General features: G+C 32.5%; 1 protein-coding gene across 1 annotated transcript; it reads right to left on the reverse strand.

Moving 5' to 3' along the window:
* Nucleotides 1-6,404: 6,404 nt before the first annotated feature.
* On the reverse strand, nucleotides 6,405-11,276 carry LOC141403274 (peritrophin-44). Its single transcript, XM_073985462.1, has 2 exons — nucleotides 11,181-11,276; nucleotides 6,405-7,498 (listed from the first exon to the last, which is right to left on the reverse strand). The coding sequence occupies exons 1-2, from the start codon at nucleotides 11,185-11,187 to the stop codon at nucleotides 6,405-6,407; spliced, it is 1,101 nt and encodes a 366-aa protein (XP_073841563.1). The 5' UTR covers nucleotides 11,188-11,276.
* Between the last annotated feature and the right edge of the window lie 5,159 nt (nucleotides 11,277-16,435).

Genomic DNA, 16,435 nt, shown 5'->3' on the forward strand with positions numbered 1-16,435 from the left:
TGAATGTTTGCTCTTGAAAAAATATTAATGAAAAAAAAACTTCATAACTTGAACATGACTAAAAATAGTTAGTGAGGCAAAATAATAACTTGAAGCAAGTTTGAGGCAAAAAATTACTAGAAAATTCCCGAAATAAAATAATGATTTTTAAAAAGTTTATTTACTAACTTACGACAAAAATACAAATAAATATTATTCTTATATTTAATTATATACCACAAAGACTTAATGAATAACAAATAATTTAAATTATTTGTTATTAGGTGACGTATACATTTTGCCAACACTTATACGCAATAACGAAATTAATATACTATCGTTTTATTTTGAAAGAAATTATTGTAAGTCACGTTAAGGTGGACTACTTTTTTAATTTTCCAGAGGTCTCAAAGGCCATAATAGGCGTGGATTTTTTAATATTGCTTTTTGGAAATCGAAAATTTTTTAAAGAATTTTTAAATCTTTTTAGGTCGTGGATTTTTTAAAAAAATTATTTTTATAATTTTCTAGAGGTCATGGATTTTTTAAAGATTATTTTTTTAATTTTCTAGAGGCCAACTCAAAGGCCACAATAGGCGTGGATTTTTTAAAGATTATTTTTTTAATTTTCTAGAGGCCAACTCAAAGGCCACAATAGGCGTGGATTTTTTAAAGATTATTTTTTTAATTTTCTAGAGGCCAACTCAAAGGCCACAATAGGCGTGGATTTTTTAAAGATTATTTTTTTAATTTTCTAGAGGCCAACTCAAAGGCCACAATAGGCGTGGATTTTTTAAAGATTATTTTTTTAATTTTCTAGAGGCCAACTCAAAGGCCACAATAGGCGTGGATTTTTTAAAGATTATTTTTTTAATTTTCTAGAGGCCAACTCAAAGGCCACAATAGGCGTGGATTTTTTAAAGATTATTTTTTTAATTTTCTAGAGGCCAACTCAAAGGCCACAATAGGCGTGGATTTTTTAAAGATTATTTTTTTAATTTTCTAGAGGCCAACTCAAAGGCCACAATAGGCGTGGATTTTTTAAAGATTATTTTTTTAATTTTCTAGAGGCCAACTCAAAGGCCACAATAGGCGTGGATTTTTTAAAGATTATTTTTTTAATTTTCTAGAGGCCAACTCAAAGGCCACAATAGGCGTGGATTTTTTAAAGATTATTTTTTTAATTTTCTAGAGGCCAACTCAAAGGCCACAATAGGCGTGGATTTTTTAAAGATTATTTTTTTAATTTTCTAGAGGCCAACTCAAAGGCCACAATAGGCGTGGATTTTTTAAAGATTATTTTTTTAATTTTCTAGAGGCCAACTCAAAGGCCACAATAGGCGTGGATTTTTTAAAGATTATTTTTTTAATTTTCTAGAGGCCAACTCAAAGGCCACAATAGGCGTGGATTTTTTAAAGATTATTTTTTTAATTTTCTAGAGGCCAACTCAAAGGCCACAATAGGCGTGGATTTTTTAAAGATTATTTTTTTAATTTTCTAGAGGCCAACTCAAAGGCCACAATAGGCGTGGATTTTTTAAAGATTATTTTTTTAATTTTCTAGAGGCCAACTCAAAGGCCACAATAGGCGTGGATTTTTTAAAGATTATTTTTTTAATTTTCTAGAGGCCAACTCAAAGGCCACAATAGGCGTAGATTTTTTAAAGATTATTTTTTTAATTTTCTAGAGGCCAACTCAAAGGCCACAATAGGCGTGGATTTTTTAAAGATTATTTTTTTAATTTTCTAGAGGCCAACTCAAAGGCCACAATAGGCGTGGATTTTTTAAAGATTATTTTTTTAATTTTCTAGAGGCCAACTCAAAGGCCACAATAGGCGTGGATTTTTTAAAGATTATTTTTTTAATTTTCTAGAGGCCAACTCAAAGGCCACAATAGGCGTGGATTTTTTAAAGATTATTTTTTTAATTTTCTAGAGGCCAACTCAAAGGCCACAATAGGCGTGGATTTTTTAAAGATTATTTTTTTAATTTTCTAGAGGCCAACTCAAAGGCCACAATAGGCGTGGATTTTTTAAAGATTATTTTTTTAATTTTCTAGAGGCCAACTCAAAGGCCACAATAGGCGTGGATTTTTTAAAGATTATTTTTTTTAATTTTCTAGAGGCCAACTCAAAGGCCACAATAGGCGTGGATTTTTTAAAGATTATTTTTTTAATTTTCTAGAGGCCAACTCAAAGGCCACAATAGGCGTGGATTTTTTAAAGATTATTTTTTTAATTTTCTAGAGGCCAACTCAAAGGCCACAATAGGCGTGGATTTTTTAAAGATTATTTTTTTAATTTTCTAGAGGCCAACTCAAAGGCCACAATAGGCGTGGATTTTTTAAAGATTATTTTTTTAATTTTCTAGAGGCCAACTCAAAGGCCACAATAGGCGTGGATTTTTTAAAGATTATTTTTTTAATTTTCTAGAGGCCAACTCAAAGGCCACAATAGGCGTGGATTTTTTAAAGATTATTTTTTTAATTTTCTAGAGGCCAACTCAGGGGCCACAATAGGCGTGGATTTTTTAAAGATTATTTTTTAATTTTCTAGAGGCCAACTCAAAGGCCACAATAGGCGTGGATTTTTTAAAGATTATTTTTTTAATTTTCTAGAGGCCAACTCAAAGGCCACAATAGGCGTGGATTTTTTAAAGATTATTTTTTTAATTTTCTACTGGTCTTATAGGCCACAATAGACGTGGATTTTTTAAAGAATATTTTTTAATATTCTAGAAGTCGTCTCAAAGGCGACAATAGGTGTGGATTTTTTATAGATTATGTTTTTAATTTTCTAGAGGTCGTCTCAAAGGCCACAATAGGCGTGGATTTTTTAAAGATTATTTTTTTAATTTTCTAGAGGCCAACTCAAAGGCCACAATGGGCGTGGATTTTTTAAAGATTATTTTTTTAATTTTCTACTGGTCTTATAGGCCACAATAGACGTGGATTTTTTAAAGAATATTTTTTAATATTCTAGAAGTCGTCTCAAAGGCGACAATTGGTGTGGATTTTTTATAGATTATGTTTTTAATTTTCTAGAGGCCAACTCAAAGGCCACAATAGGCGTGGATTTTTTAAAGATTATTTTTTTAATTTTCTAGAGGCCAACTCAAAGGCCACAATAGGCGTGGATTTTTTAAAGATTATTTTTTTAATTTTCTACAGGCCAGCTCAAAGGCCACAATAGGCGTGGATTTTTTAAAGATTATTTTTTTTTTAATTTTCTACAGGCCAACTCAAAGGCCACAATAGGCGTGGATTTTTTAAAGGTTATTTTTTTAATTTTCTACAGGCCAACTCAAAGGCCACAATAGGCGTGGATTTTTTAAAGATTTTTTTTTTAATTTTCTACAGGCCAACTCAAAGGCCACAATAGGCATGGATTTTTTAAAAATTATTTTTTTAATTTTCTACTGGTCTTATAGGCCACAATAGGCGTGGATTTTTTAAAAATTATTTTTTTAATTTTCTACTGGTCTTATAGGCCACAATAGGCGTGGATTTTTTAAAGATTATTTTTTTTTAATTTTCTACAGGCCAACTCAAAGGCCACAATAGGCGTGGATTTTTTAAAGATTATTTTTTTTAATTTTCTACAGGCCAACTCAAAGGCCACAATAGGCGTGGATTTTTTAAAGATTATTTTTTTTTAATTTTCTAGAGGCCAACTCAAAGGCCACAATAGGCGTGGATTTTTGAAAGATTATTTTTTTAATTTTCTAGAGGCCAACTCAAAGGTCACAATAGGCGTGGATTTTTTAAAGATTATTTTTTTTAATTTTCTACAGGCCAACTCAAAGGCCACAATAGGCATGGATTTTTTAAAGATTATTTTTTTAATTTTCTAGAGGCCAACTCAAAGGCCACAATAGGCGTGGATTTTTTAAAGATTTTTTTTTTTAATTTTCTACAGGCCAACTCAAAGGCCACAATAGGCATGGATTTTTTAAAAATTATTTTTTTAATTTTCTACTGGTCTTATAGGCCACAATAGGCGTGGATTTTTTAAAAATTATTTTTTTAATTTTCTACTGGTCTTATAGGCCACAATAGGCGTGGATTTTTTAAAGATTATTTTTTTTTAATTTTCTACAGGCCAACTCAAAGGCCACAATAGGCGTGGATTTTTTAAAGATTATTTTTTTTAATTTTCTACAGGCCAACTCAAAGGCCACAATAGGCGTGGATTTTTTAAAGATTATTTTTTTTTAATTTTCTAGAGGCCAACTCAAAGGCCACAATAGGCGTGGATTTGTCAAAGATTTTTTTAATTTTCTAGAGGCCAACTCAAAGGCCACAATAGGCGTGGATTTGTCAAAGATTATTTTTTTAATTTTCTAGAGGCCAACTCAATGGCCACAATAGGCGTGGATTTTTTAAAGATTATTTTTGTAATTTTCTAGAGGCCAACTCAATGGCCACAATGGGCGTGGATTTTTCAAAGATTATTTTTTTAATTTTCTAGAGGCCAACTCAATGGCCACAATAGGCGTGGATTTTTTAAAGATTATTTTTGTAATTTTCTAGAGGCCAACTCAATGGCCACAATGGGCGTGGATTTTTCAAAGATTATTTTTTTAATTTTCTAGAGGCCAACTCAAAGGCCACAATAGGCGTGGATTTTTTAAAGATTATTTTTTTAATTTTCTAGAGGCCAACTCAAAGGCCACAATAGGCGTGGTTTTTTAAAGATTATTTTTTTAATTTTCTAGAGGCCAACTCAAAGGCCACAATAGGCATGGATTTTTTAAAGATTATTTTTTTAATTTTCTAGAGGCCAACTCAATGGCCACAATAGGCGTGGATTTTTCAAAGATTATTTTTTTAATTTTCTAGAGGCCAACTCAAAGGCCACAATAGGTGTGGATTTTTTAAAGATTATTTTTTTAATTTTCTAGAGGCCAACACAAAGGCCACAATAGGCGTGGACTTTTTAAAGATTATTTTTTTAATTTTCTAGAGGCCAACTCAAAGGCCACAATAGGCATGGATTTTTTAAAGATTATTTTTTTTCAATTTTCTAGAGGCCAACTCAAAGGCCACAATAGGCATGGATTTTTTAAAGATAATTTTTTCAATTTTCTAGAGGCCAACTCAAAGGCCACAATAGGCGTGGATTTTTTAAAGATTATTTTTTTAATTTTCTAGAGGTCGTCCCAAAGGCCACAATAGGCGTGATTTTTTTAAAGATAATTTTTTCAATTTTCTAGAGGCCAACTCAAAGGCCACAATAGGCGTGGACTTTTTAAAGATTATTTTTTTAATTTTCTAGAGGTAGTCTCAAATGCCACAATAGGCGTGGATTTTTTAAAGATTGTTTTTTAAGATTATTTTTTTAATTTTCCGTTCCATTTCGCAAAAATCTCTTGGCTATGTAGGTCTATACAGTTATTTTCACCAAAAACCTCTTTGGCCTCTAGTGCGTATGATTGTTTTTCATAGAAAGTACTTTTAGAAAATTGACCACAACTTGATCAGTTTTAGAGATATTTGGAATATTTTTTCTGTTTTTAAAACCTAAGAATTTTCTATGTAAACCAAAATTGTTATATTTAACACTTCCCTTTGGATGTGTGGAATTAAAACTGACCCATATTTCAGTTAGTAGGTTTTCGAATAAAGTTTCTTTAAAAATCCAAATTCTTGCGCCTCTAACAGCTTTCTAAAACCGTTTAAAAAATTCGTGTTGCTTTCCAATAGGAAAATCTTCGAAAACTCTAAAAACTATTCAATTTCCTTGCTGATATTAAGGCGCTACAAAATCTTTTGAATTCTTCTCCAAAAAGTCTTAAAGAATCCACGCTGTTTGCTCCTCAAGGAGTCTTAATTAAAAATGACGCACTTTGGGTACCTAAAGATATCATGTAATTCTTAGAAAATCCTCATTCCATTTCTCAAAACGTACCCTTGACTGTGCGGGTCTATAATGCTGCTATTATTAAAAAAAAAACACTTTGGACCTTATAGCGTATGATTGTTATTAATATAAAGTGCTTGTGGAAAATTAGCCATAACATGGTCAATTTTAGATATATTTAAAAGATTTTTTCTGACTTGGAAAGCTAACAATATTCTGCGTAAATCTAAATTGTTATATTTGACACTTGTCTTTTAAGGTATTGGATTAAAACTGGCCCACATCTCGGATAGTTGGTTTCATAATACAAAACAATTTGTTTCTGGCTTTTCTAAGGGATATTTTTATGTGAGAACACTTTTGTATTCATTTCAAATAATTTTAATTAAAATCTACAATGAGAATGTGAAATAAAGCACCATGGCGTATACATGGTGACACTACTTATACGCCACCATTCGACAATTTCTGTAAAAAAAACACAATTTTTGTTTTTTTTTTAGAATTTCAAATTTATTCTTTAATTTTTCTTCAAATTAACCATTTAAATATTTTTTTACATTTTAGTTATCCATTGGAGATGGTGGATTTGCCTTACAGATGGAATACTCGGGCTCTTGATTAACACAGGCACCTTGAACTTCATTAAAGTAGGGATAATTGGCGTTGTTTTTCTTACAGTTACCACCCTTGCCGACTTGTTTTGTTTGGTTAACGCAGTAGTAATAATCGGCACAACCCAAAACCGATACAAATGATCCAGAGAGATTGCCACAGCGATCGTATGGACAGTTCACGGTATAGGGTGTGACACAAGATTGGGTGCTTTCATCGAAATGTGTATTCGTTGGACATTTGCCCCAAACACCCACAGCGGCGTTAAGTTTTTCACATGAATAGTAACCCATGCATGTTTGCTTATCACTAACAAAGAATGGTGTTTCCTCATCAGTACTACCAGTGGGATTTTCGCCACATACATTTTTACCATTTGGCAAAGCTTTATCAACACCTGGACCTGTGGTCGATGTTGCTGGGGGATCTGTTACAGTTGTACACAAACTTGTGGATGTACATTTATTTTTGAATTGATCAAAATAGAGATCTTGGGGACATTCCATACTATCTCCGCTACCATCAATACAGGTAATATAATTTCCACAATGATCAGGATCCGATACCCATTTGCCATTGGGCACCAAACGGCATATGGAATCAGCAGGACATTGATATTCACCCGAATAGACACATGATCTGGTCGTGGGATTAAACACTTGATTTGGAGGACAGTTAACACAAGTGTATGTACCGTTATTGCAATAACAAGCCTTGGTACAATCATCAGGATCAGCAACATAGATGGGTGATGTTACAACGCTGCAGGTACTTTCAAGTTTACTGGCACAAACAACCTTATCGGGATAATCACATTGACCGGTCTTGGAATTGTACAAATAATCACCGGGACAAACACCGCTAGCAATCAATTCACCACCGCTACAATAACCCCAACCGTTACATTGGGCGGGATCGGCAACATAACCTTCACCATAGTACAGGCATGTCTCGGCCATGGAATAGACGGCGGAGGCAACATGCATTTGCAAAGCAATTGTGCTGATGAAAATCAGGCATAGGCCTGAACTCATTTTATAACCTGAAAATACAGATAATATGAAGAGAAAAATAAAGTTATTAACATTGTTTGTTTTTAGGATTTTGTCCACCACTGTGGTCGAAAAAATTTTCAAAAAAAAACCTTATCTAAAAATATTTAAAATTCTAAAAAAATGTTTCTAAAATCCACGTTTATTGTGGGATTTTATATAATTTTATCCACCACATTGGATAATTTTATCAAGCACTGTGGATAATTTTATCCACCATTGTGGAATTTTCTATCCATCACTGTGGATAATTTTACCAATCACGGTGCATAGTTTTGTCCACCATTGTGCACAACTTTATCCGCCACTGTAGATAAATTTATCCAACATTGTGAAAAAAAAATTATCTACCACTGTGAATATTTTTATCCACCATTGTGCACAACTTTATCCACCACTGTGGATAATTTTATCAATCACTGGGGATAATTTTATCCACCACTGTGTATAATTTGATCCACCATTGTGGAATTTTTTATTCATCACTGTGGATAATTTTACCAATCACGGTGCATAGTTTTGTCCACCATTGTGCACAACTTTATCCACCACTGTAGATAAATTTATCCAACATTGTGAAAAAAAAAAATTATCCACCACTGTGGATATTTTTATCCACCATTGTGCACAACTTTATCCACCACTGTGGATAATTGGTGTATTATTTTATCCAACAACTGTGGATAATTTTATCCACCACTGTGGATAATTTTATCCACCACTGTGGTTAATTTTATCCACCACTGTGGATAATTTTACCAATCACGGTGCACAGTTTTGTCCACCATTGTGCACAACTTTATCCACCACTGTAGATAAATTTATCCAACATTGTGAAAAAAATTATCCACCACTGTGGATATTTTTATCCACCATTGTGCACAACTTTATCCACCACTGTGGATAATTTTTCCACCACTTAGGATATTTTTATCCACCACTGTGAATAATGTTATCTATCACTGGGAATAATTTTATCCACCACTGTGTATAAATTTATCAACCATTGTGGAATTTTTATTCATCACTGTGGATAACTTTATCCGCTACGGTGTATAATTTTATACACCACGGTGTATAATTTTATCCACCACGGTGTATTATTTTATCCACCATGGTGTATAAATTTATCCACCACGGTGCATTATTTTATCCACCACTGTGGTTAATTTTATACACCACGGTGTATTATTTTATCCACCATGGTGTATAAATTTATCCACCACGGTGTATAATTTTATCCACCACTGTGGAAAATTTTATTCACCATTGTGGATGGTTTTTTTCACGACTGTTAACAATTTTATTCGCCATTGTGGTTGGTTTTATTCACCACTGTGGATAATTTTATCCACCACTGTCGATAATTTTATCCACCACTGTGGATATTTTTATCCACCACTGTGGATAATTTTACCAATCACGGTGCATAGTTTTGTCCACCATTGTGCACAACTTTATCCACCACTGTAGATACATTTATCCAACATTGTGAATAAATTTATCCACCACTGTGGATATTTTTATCCACCATTTTACACAACATTATCCACCACTGTGGATAATTTTATTAACCACTTAGGATATTTTTATCCACCACTGTGAATAATGTTATCCATCACTGGGGATAATTTTATCCACCACTGTGTATAAATTTATCAACCATTGTGGAATTTTTTATTCATCACTGTGGATAACTTTATCCGTTACGGTGTATAATTTTATCCACCACGGTGTATTATTTTATCCATCATGGTGTATAAATTTATCCACCACGGTGTATAATTTTATCCACCACTGTGGAAAATTTTATTCACCATTGTAGATGGTTTTTTCACCACTCTTAACAATTTTATTCGCCATTGTGGTTGGTTTTATTCACCACTGTGGATAATTTTATCCACCACTGTGGATAATTTTATCCACCACTGTGGATAATTTTATCCACCACTGTGGATATTTTTATCCACCACTGTGGATAATTTTATCCACCACTGTGGATAATTTTACCAATCACGGTGCATAGTTTTGTCCACCATTGTGCACAACTTTATCCACCACTGTAGATAAATTTATCCAACATTGTGAATAAAATTATCCACCACTGTGGATACTTTTATCCACCATTTTACACAACTTTATTCACCACTGTGGATAATTTTATCCACCACGTGTATAATTTTATCCACCACTTAGGATAATTTTATCCACCACTGTGGATAATTTTATCCACCACTGTGGATAATTTTATCCACCACTTAGGATAAATTTATCCTCCACTGTGGATAATTTTATCCACCACTGTGGATAATTTTACCAACCACGGTGCATAATTTTGTCCACCATAGTGCACAACTTTATCCACCACAGTTCACAATATTGGATAAATTTGTCCACCACTTAGGATAATTTTATCCACCACCGTGAATAATTCTATCCACCACGGTTTATAATTTTATCCACCACTGTGGATGATTTTATCCACCACAGTGGATAATTTTATCCACCACAGTGGATAATTTTATCCACCACGGTGAATAATTTTATCCACCACTGTGGATAATTCTATCCATCACTGTGCATAATTTTATCCACCACTGTGGATAATTTTGTCCACCACGGTGAATAATTTTATCCACCACTGTGAATAATTTTATCCCCCACTGTGTATAATTTTATCCCCCACTGTGGATAATTTTATCCACCACAGTGGATAATTTTATTCACCACTGTGGATAATTTTACCAACCACGGTGCATAATTTTGTCCACCATAGTGCACAACTTTATCCACCACTGCGGATAAATTTATCAAATGTTGTAAAAAAATCTGTCCACCACTGTGGATAATTTTATTCACCACTTAAGATAATTTCATCCACCATGGTGAATAATTTTCTTTACCACTTTTGATAATATTGTTCGCCACGGTGGATCATTTTATCCACCACTGTGGATAATTTTACCAACCACGGTGCATAATTTTATCCACCACGTTGTATAATTTTATCCACCACGGTGTATGATTTTATCCACCACGGTGTATAATTTTATCCACCACGGTGTATAATTTTATCCACCCCGGTGTATAATTTTATCTACCACTGTGGATAATTTTGTCCACCACTGTGAATAATTTTATCCACCACTGTGAATAATTTTATCTACCACTGTGTATAATTTTATCCGCCACTGTGGATAATTTTATCCACCACATTTGATAATATTGTCCGCCACAGTGGATAATTTTATCCACCACTGTGGATAATTTTATCCATCACTGTGGATAATTTTATCTACCACTGTAAATAATTTTATCCACCATGTTGTATGTTTTTATTCAGCACTCTGGATAATTTAATTCACCGCTGTGGATAACTTTATCCACCAAAATGGATTATTTTATCCACCAACATGGATTATTTTATCCATCACGATGAATATTTTTATCCACCACGGTGTTTTAATTTAATCCTACACGGTGTGAAATTTTATACACTACAGCGGATAATTTTATCCACCACAGCGGATGAATATTTTCAACATGGAGTATAATTTTTTAAAATAAAATTTATAAAATTTTTTCCACCACAGTGGATATTTGTATTCACCACGACGAACAACTTTATCCATTTTTTCTCCACTTTTGTATTTTGAAATATCTTTTACACACCTTGCATCCTTATTCGTCCTTTTTACACACAAATTAAATACCAACGATATTGAAACGTTTTCAAACTGTAAATGACTTTGTCAAGCGAGTTCAAACGATTTGTGATAGCTGCTGACACCTGCAACATGCTTTAAATACGCATTTTTTTCTTCAGCGATTCGCCAGTAGAGGCTTAACATGACAATAATTAAAAATAGATAAGGTATTTAGAGGCTGCCACAAGCAAAACTTCAACAACTATTCCAAATTAGTTATCATCCATGGGAAGACAAGGTTAAATTGGTTTGGAATCCCAGATAAAACTTCAATAACATCATTGGCACTCAATTTCTGCTGTGTTTTTTGGTAATTTTTGGAATTTTTGTGGCTTCAAGATAAACAAAATTGGATATTTTACTTCCGCACATTAAACATTTTTTTTTTAATTTTTTTTTGAATTATTTTTAGAGTTCAAATCTCTTTGTGACACACCGTACACACACCTTTCATTCTAAATTTCTGCTTTCTTTCTGTGAAGACAGCTATTCCTTATTTTCTTTTGTTATGTTAATGACAACTTATCCACGACTAATCATTTCGAGCTGATGTTACCATTATTTATTTACTAGCCTTTAGAAATATGGACAATCATAGCCAGTGGTCATATCGCACTCCTACTATTTTTCGTGGTGTTTAGTCGCCTATTTGTGATTAGCATTTGCTTTGAAAATATTTTCACAATGAGATAGTCAAAATTATCTGTTGGCTGTGATTAGTCGGTACGTCAAAATTTCAAGTGTTTCCCTTCTTAATCGCTGCCAAAGTTTAGTTGATATAACCTAACGAGAACAATAACAATTCCCTGGAATTCAAAGTCACTTGCAATGCTTCTAAAAATATGGTTATCATCTTTGTTATGTCAAAGACATGTCAAAGATATTGAAAACGCCAAATAAATAAGACAAATTGAATAGCGTATTTTGGAGAACAATGCAGTTGGGAAAAGAAATAAGCAAAATTTGTTTTAAATATTTGTTTTTCCATCCACATGTATAGCAATAAACATGGATTTTTTAAATAATTTTTTCCATCCACCCACAGAGCAATAAACGTGGATTTTTTAAATAATTTTTTCCATCCACCCACAGAGCAATAAACGTGGATTTTTTAAATAATTTTTTCCATCCACCCACAGAGCAATAAACGTGGATTTTTTAAATAATTTTTTCCATCCACCCACAGAGCAATAAACGTGGATTTTTTAAATAATTTTTTCCATCCACCTGTAGAGCAATAAACGTGGATTTTTTAAATAATTTTTTCCATCCACCCATAGACCAATAAACGTGGATTTTTTAAATAATTTTTTCCATCCACCTGTAGAGCAATAAACGTGGATTTTTTAAATAATTTTTTCCATCCACCCACAGAGCAATAAACGTGGATTTTTTAAATAATTTTTTCCATCCACCCACAGAGCAATAAACGTGGATTTTTTAAATAATTTTTTCCATCCACCCACAGAGCAATAAACGTGGATTTTTTAAATAATTTTTTCCATCCACCCACAGAGCAATAAACGTGGATTTTTTTAAATAATTTTTTCCATCCACCCACAGAGCAATAAACGTGGATTTTTTAAATAATTTTTTCCATCCACCCACAGAGCAATAAACGTGGATTTTTTAAATAATTTTTTCCATCCAGCCACAGAGCAATAAACATGGATTTTTTAAATAATTTTTTCCATCCACCCACAGAGCAATAAACGTGGATTTTTTAAATAATTTTTTCCATCCACCCACAGAGCAATAAACGTAGATTTTTTAAATAATTTTTTCCATCCACCCACAGTGCAATAAACGTGGATTTTTTAAATAATTTTTTCCATCCACCCACAGAGCAATAAACGTGGATTTTTTAAATAATTTTTTCCATCCAGCCACAGAGCAATAAACGTGGCTTTTTTAAATAATTTTTTCCATCCACCCACAGATCAATAAACGTGGCTTTTTTAAATAATTTTTTCCATCCACCCACAGATCAATAAACGTGGATTTTTTAAATAATTTTTTCCATCCACCCACAGAGCAATAAACGTGGATCTTTTAAATAATTTTTTCCATCCACCCACAGAGCAATAAACGTGGATTTTTTAAATAATTTTTTCCATCCACCCACAGATCAATAAACGTGGCTTTTTTAAATAATTTTTTCCATCCACCCACAGATCAATAAACGTGGATTTTTTAAATAATTTTTTCCATCCACCCACAGAGCAATAAACGTGGATTTTTTAAATAATTTTTTCCATCCACCCACAGAGCAATAAACGTGGATTTTTTAAATAATTTTTTCCATCCACCCACAGAGCAATAAACGTGGATTTTTTAAATAATTTTTTCCATCCACCCACAGAGCAATAAACGTGGATTTTTTAAATAATTTTTTCCATCCACCCACAGAGCAATAAACGTGGATTTTTTTAAATAATTTTTTCCATCCACCCACAGAGCAATAAACGTGGATTTTTTAAATAATTTTTTCCATCCACCCACAGAGCAATAAACGTGGATTTTTTAAATAATTTTTTCCATCCAGCCACAGAGCAATAAACATGGATTTTTTAAATAATTTTTTCCATCCACCCACAGAGCAATAAACGTGGATTTTTTAAATAATTTTTTCCATCCACCCACAGAGCAATAAACGTAGATTTTTTAAATAATTTTTTCCATCCACCCACAGTGCAATAAACGTGGATTTTTTAAATAATTTTTTCCATCCACCCACAGAGCAATAAACGTGGATCTTTTAAATAATTTTTTCCATCCACCCACAGTGCAATAAACGTGGATTTTTTAAATAATTTTTTCCATCCACCCACAGAGCAATAAACGTGGATTTTTTAAATAATTTTTTCCATCCACCCACAGAGCAATAAACGTGGATTTTTTAAATAATTTTTTCCATCCACCCACAGAGCAATAAACGTGGATTTTTTAAATAATTTTTTCCATCCACCCACAGAGCAATAAACGTAGATTTTTTAAATAATTTTTTCCATCCACCCACAGTGCAATAAACGTGGATTTTTTAAATAATTTTTTCCATCCACCCACAGAGCAATAAACGTGGATTTTTTAAATAATTTTTTCCATCCAGCCACAGAGCAATAAACGTGGCTTTTTTAAATAATTTTTTCCATCCACCCACAGATCAATAAACGTGGATTTTTTAAATAATTTTTTCCATCCACCCACAGAGCAATAAACGTGGATTTTTTAAATAATTTTTTCCATCCACCCACAGAGCAATAAACGTGGATTTTTTAAATAATTTTTTCCATCCACCCACAGAGCAATAAACGTGGATTTTTTAAATAATTTTTTCCATCCAGCCACAGAGCAATAAACGTGGATTTTTTAAATAATTTTTTCCATCCTCCCACAGAGCAATAAACGTGGATTTTTTAAATAATTTTTTCCATCCACCCACAGAGCAATAAACGTGGATTTTTTAAATAATTTTTTCCATCCAGCCACAGAGCAATAAACGTGGATTTTTTAAATAATTTTTTCCATCCACCCACAGAGCAATAAACGTGGATTTTTTAAATAATTTTTTCCATCCAGCCACAGAGCAATAAACGTGGCTTTTTTAAATAATTTTTTCCATCCACCCACAGAGCAATAAACGTGGATTTTTTAAATAATTTTTTCCATCCAGCCACAGAGCAATAAACGTGGATTTTTTAAATAATTTTTTCCATCCACCCACAGAGCAATAAACGTGGATTTTTTAAATAATTTTTTCCATCCACCCACAGAGCAATAAACGTGGATTTTTTAAATAATTTTTTCCATCCACCCACAGAGCAATAAACGTGGATTTTTTAAATAATTTTTTCCATCCACCCACAGAGCAATAAACGTGGATTTTTTAAATAATTTTTTCCATCCCCCTGTAGACCAATAAACGTGGATTTTTTAAATAATTTTTTCCATCCACCTGTAGACCAATAAACGTGGATTTTTTAAATAATTTTTTCCATCCACCTGTAGACCAATAAACGTGGATTTTTTAAATAATTTTTTCAATCGACCTGTAGACAAATAAACGTGGATTTTTTAAATAATTTTTTCCATCGACCTGTAGAGCAATAAACGTGGATTTTTTTAAATAATTTTTTCCATCGACCTGTAGAGCAATAAACGTGGATTTTTTAAATAATTTTTTCCATCGACCTGTAGAGCAATAAACGTGGATTTTTTAAATAATTTTTTCCATCGACCTGTAGAGCAATAAACGTGGATTTTTTTAAATAATTTTTTCCATCGACCTGTAGAGCAATAAACGTGGATTTTTTTAAATAATTTTTTCCATCGACCTGTAGAGCAATAAACGTGGATTTTTTTAAATAATTTTTTCCATCGACCTGTAGAGCAATAAACGTGGATTTTTTAAATAATTTTTTCCATCGACCTGTAGAGCAATAAACGTGGATTTTTTTAAATAATTTTTTCCATCGACCTGTAGAGCAATAAACGTGGATTTTTTAAATAATTTTTTCCATCGACCTGTAGAGCAATAAACGTGGATTTTTTTAAATAATTTTTTCCATCGACCTGTAGAGCAATAAACGTGGATTTTTTAAATAATTTTTTCCATCGACCTGTAGAGCAATAAACGTGGATTTTTTTAAATAATTTTTTCCATCGACCTGTAGAGCAATAAACGTGGATTTTTTAAATAATTTTTTCCATCGACCTGTAGAGCAATAAACGTGGATTTTTTTAAATAATTTTTTCCATCGACCTGTAGAGCAATAAACGTGGATTTTTTTAAATAATTTTTTCCATCCACCCACAGAGCAATAAACGTGGATTTTTTAAATAATTTTTTCCATCCACCCACAGAGCAATAAACGTGGATTTTTTAAATATTTTTTTCCATCCACCCACATGGCAATAAACGTGGATTTTTTAAATAATTTTTTCCATCGACCTGTAGAGCCATAAACGTGGATTTTTTTAAATAATTTTTTCCATCCACCCACAGAGCAATAAACGTGGATTTTTTTAAATAATTTTTTCCATCCACCCACAGAGCAATAAACGTGGATTTTTTAAATAATTTTTTCCATCGACCTGTAGCCCACTAAACGTGGATTTTTTTAAATAATTTTTTCCATCCACCCACAGAGCAATAAACGTGGATTTTTTAAATAATTTTTTCCATCCACCCACAGAGCAATAAAGGTGGATTTTTTAAAT

Source organism: Musca autumnalis, unplaced genomic scaffold (genome assembly GCF_047663935.1).
Source record: "Musca autumnalis isolate F117 unplaced genomic scaffold, ASM4766393v1 scaffold_4, whole genome shotgun sequence".
Classification (NCBI taxonomy): domain Eukaryota; kingdom Metazoa; phylum Arthropoda; class Insecta; order Diptera; family Muscidae; genus Musca; species Musca autumnalis.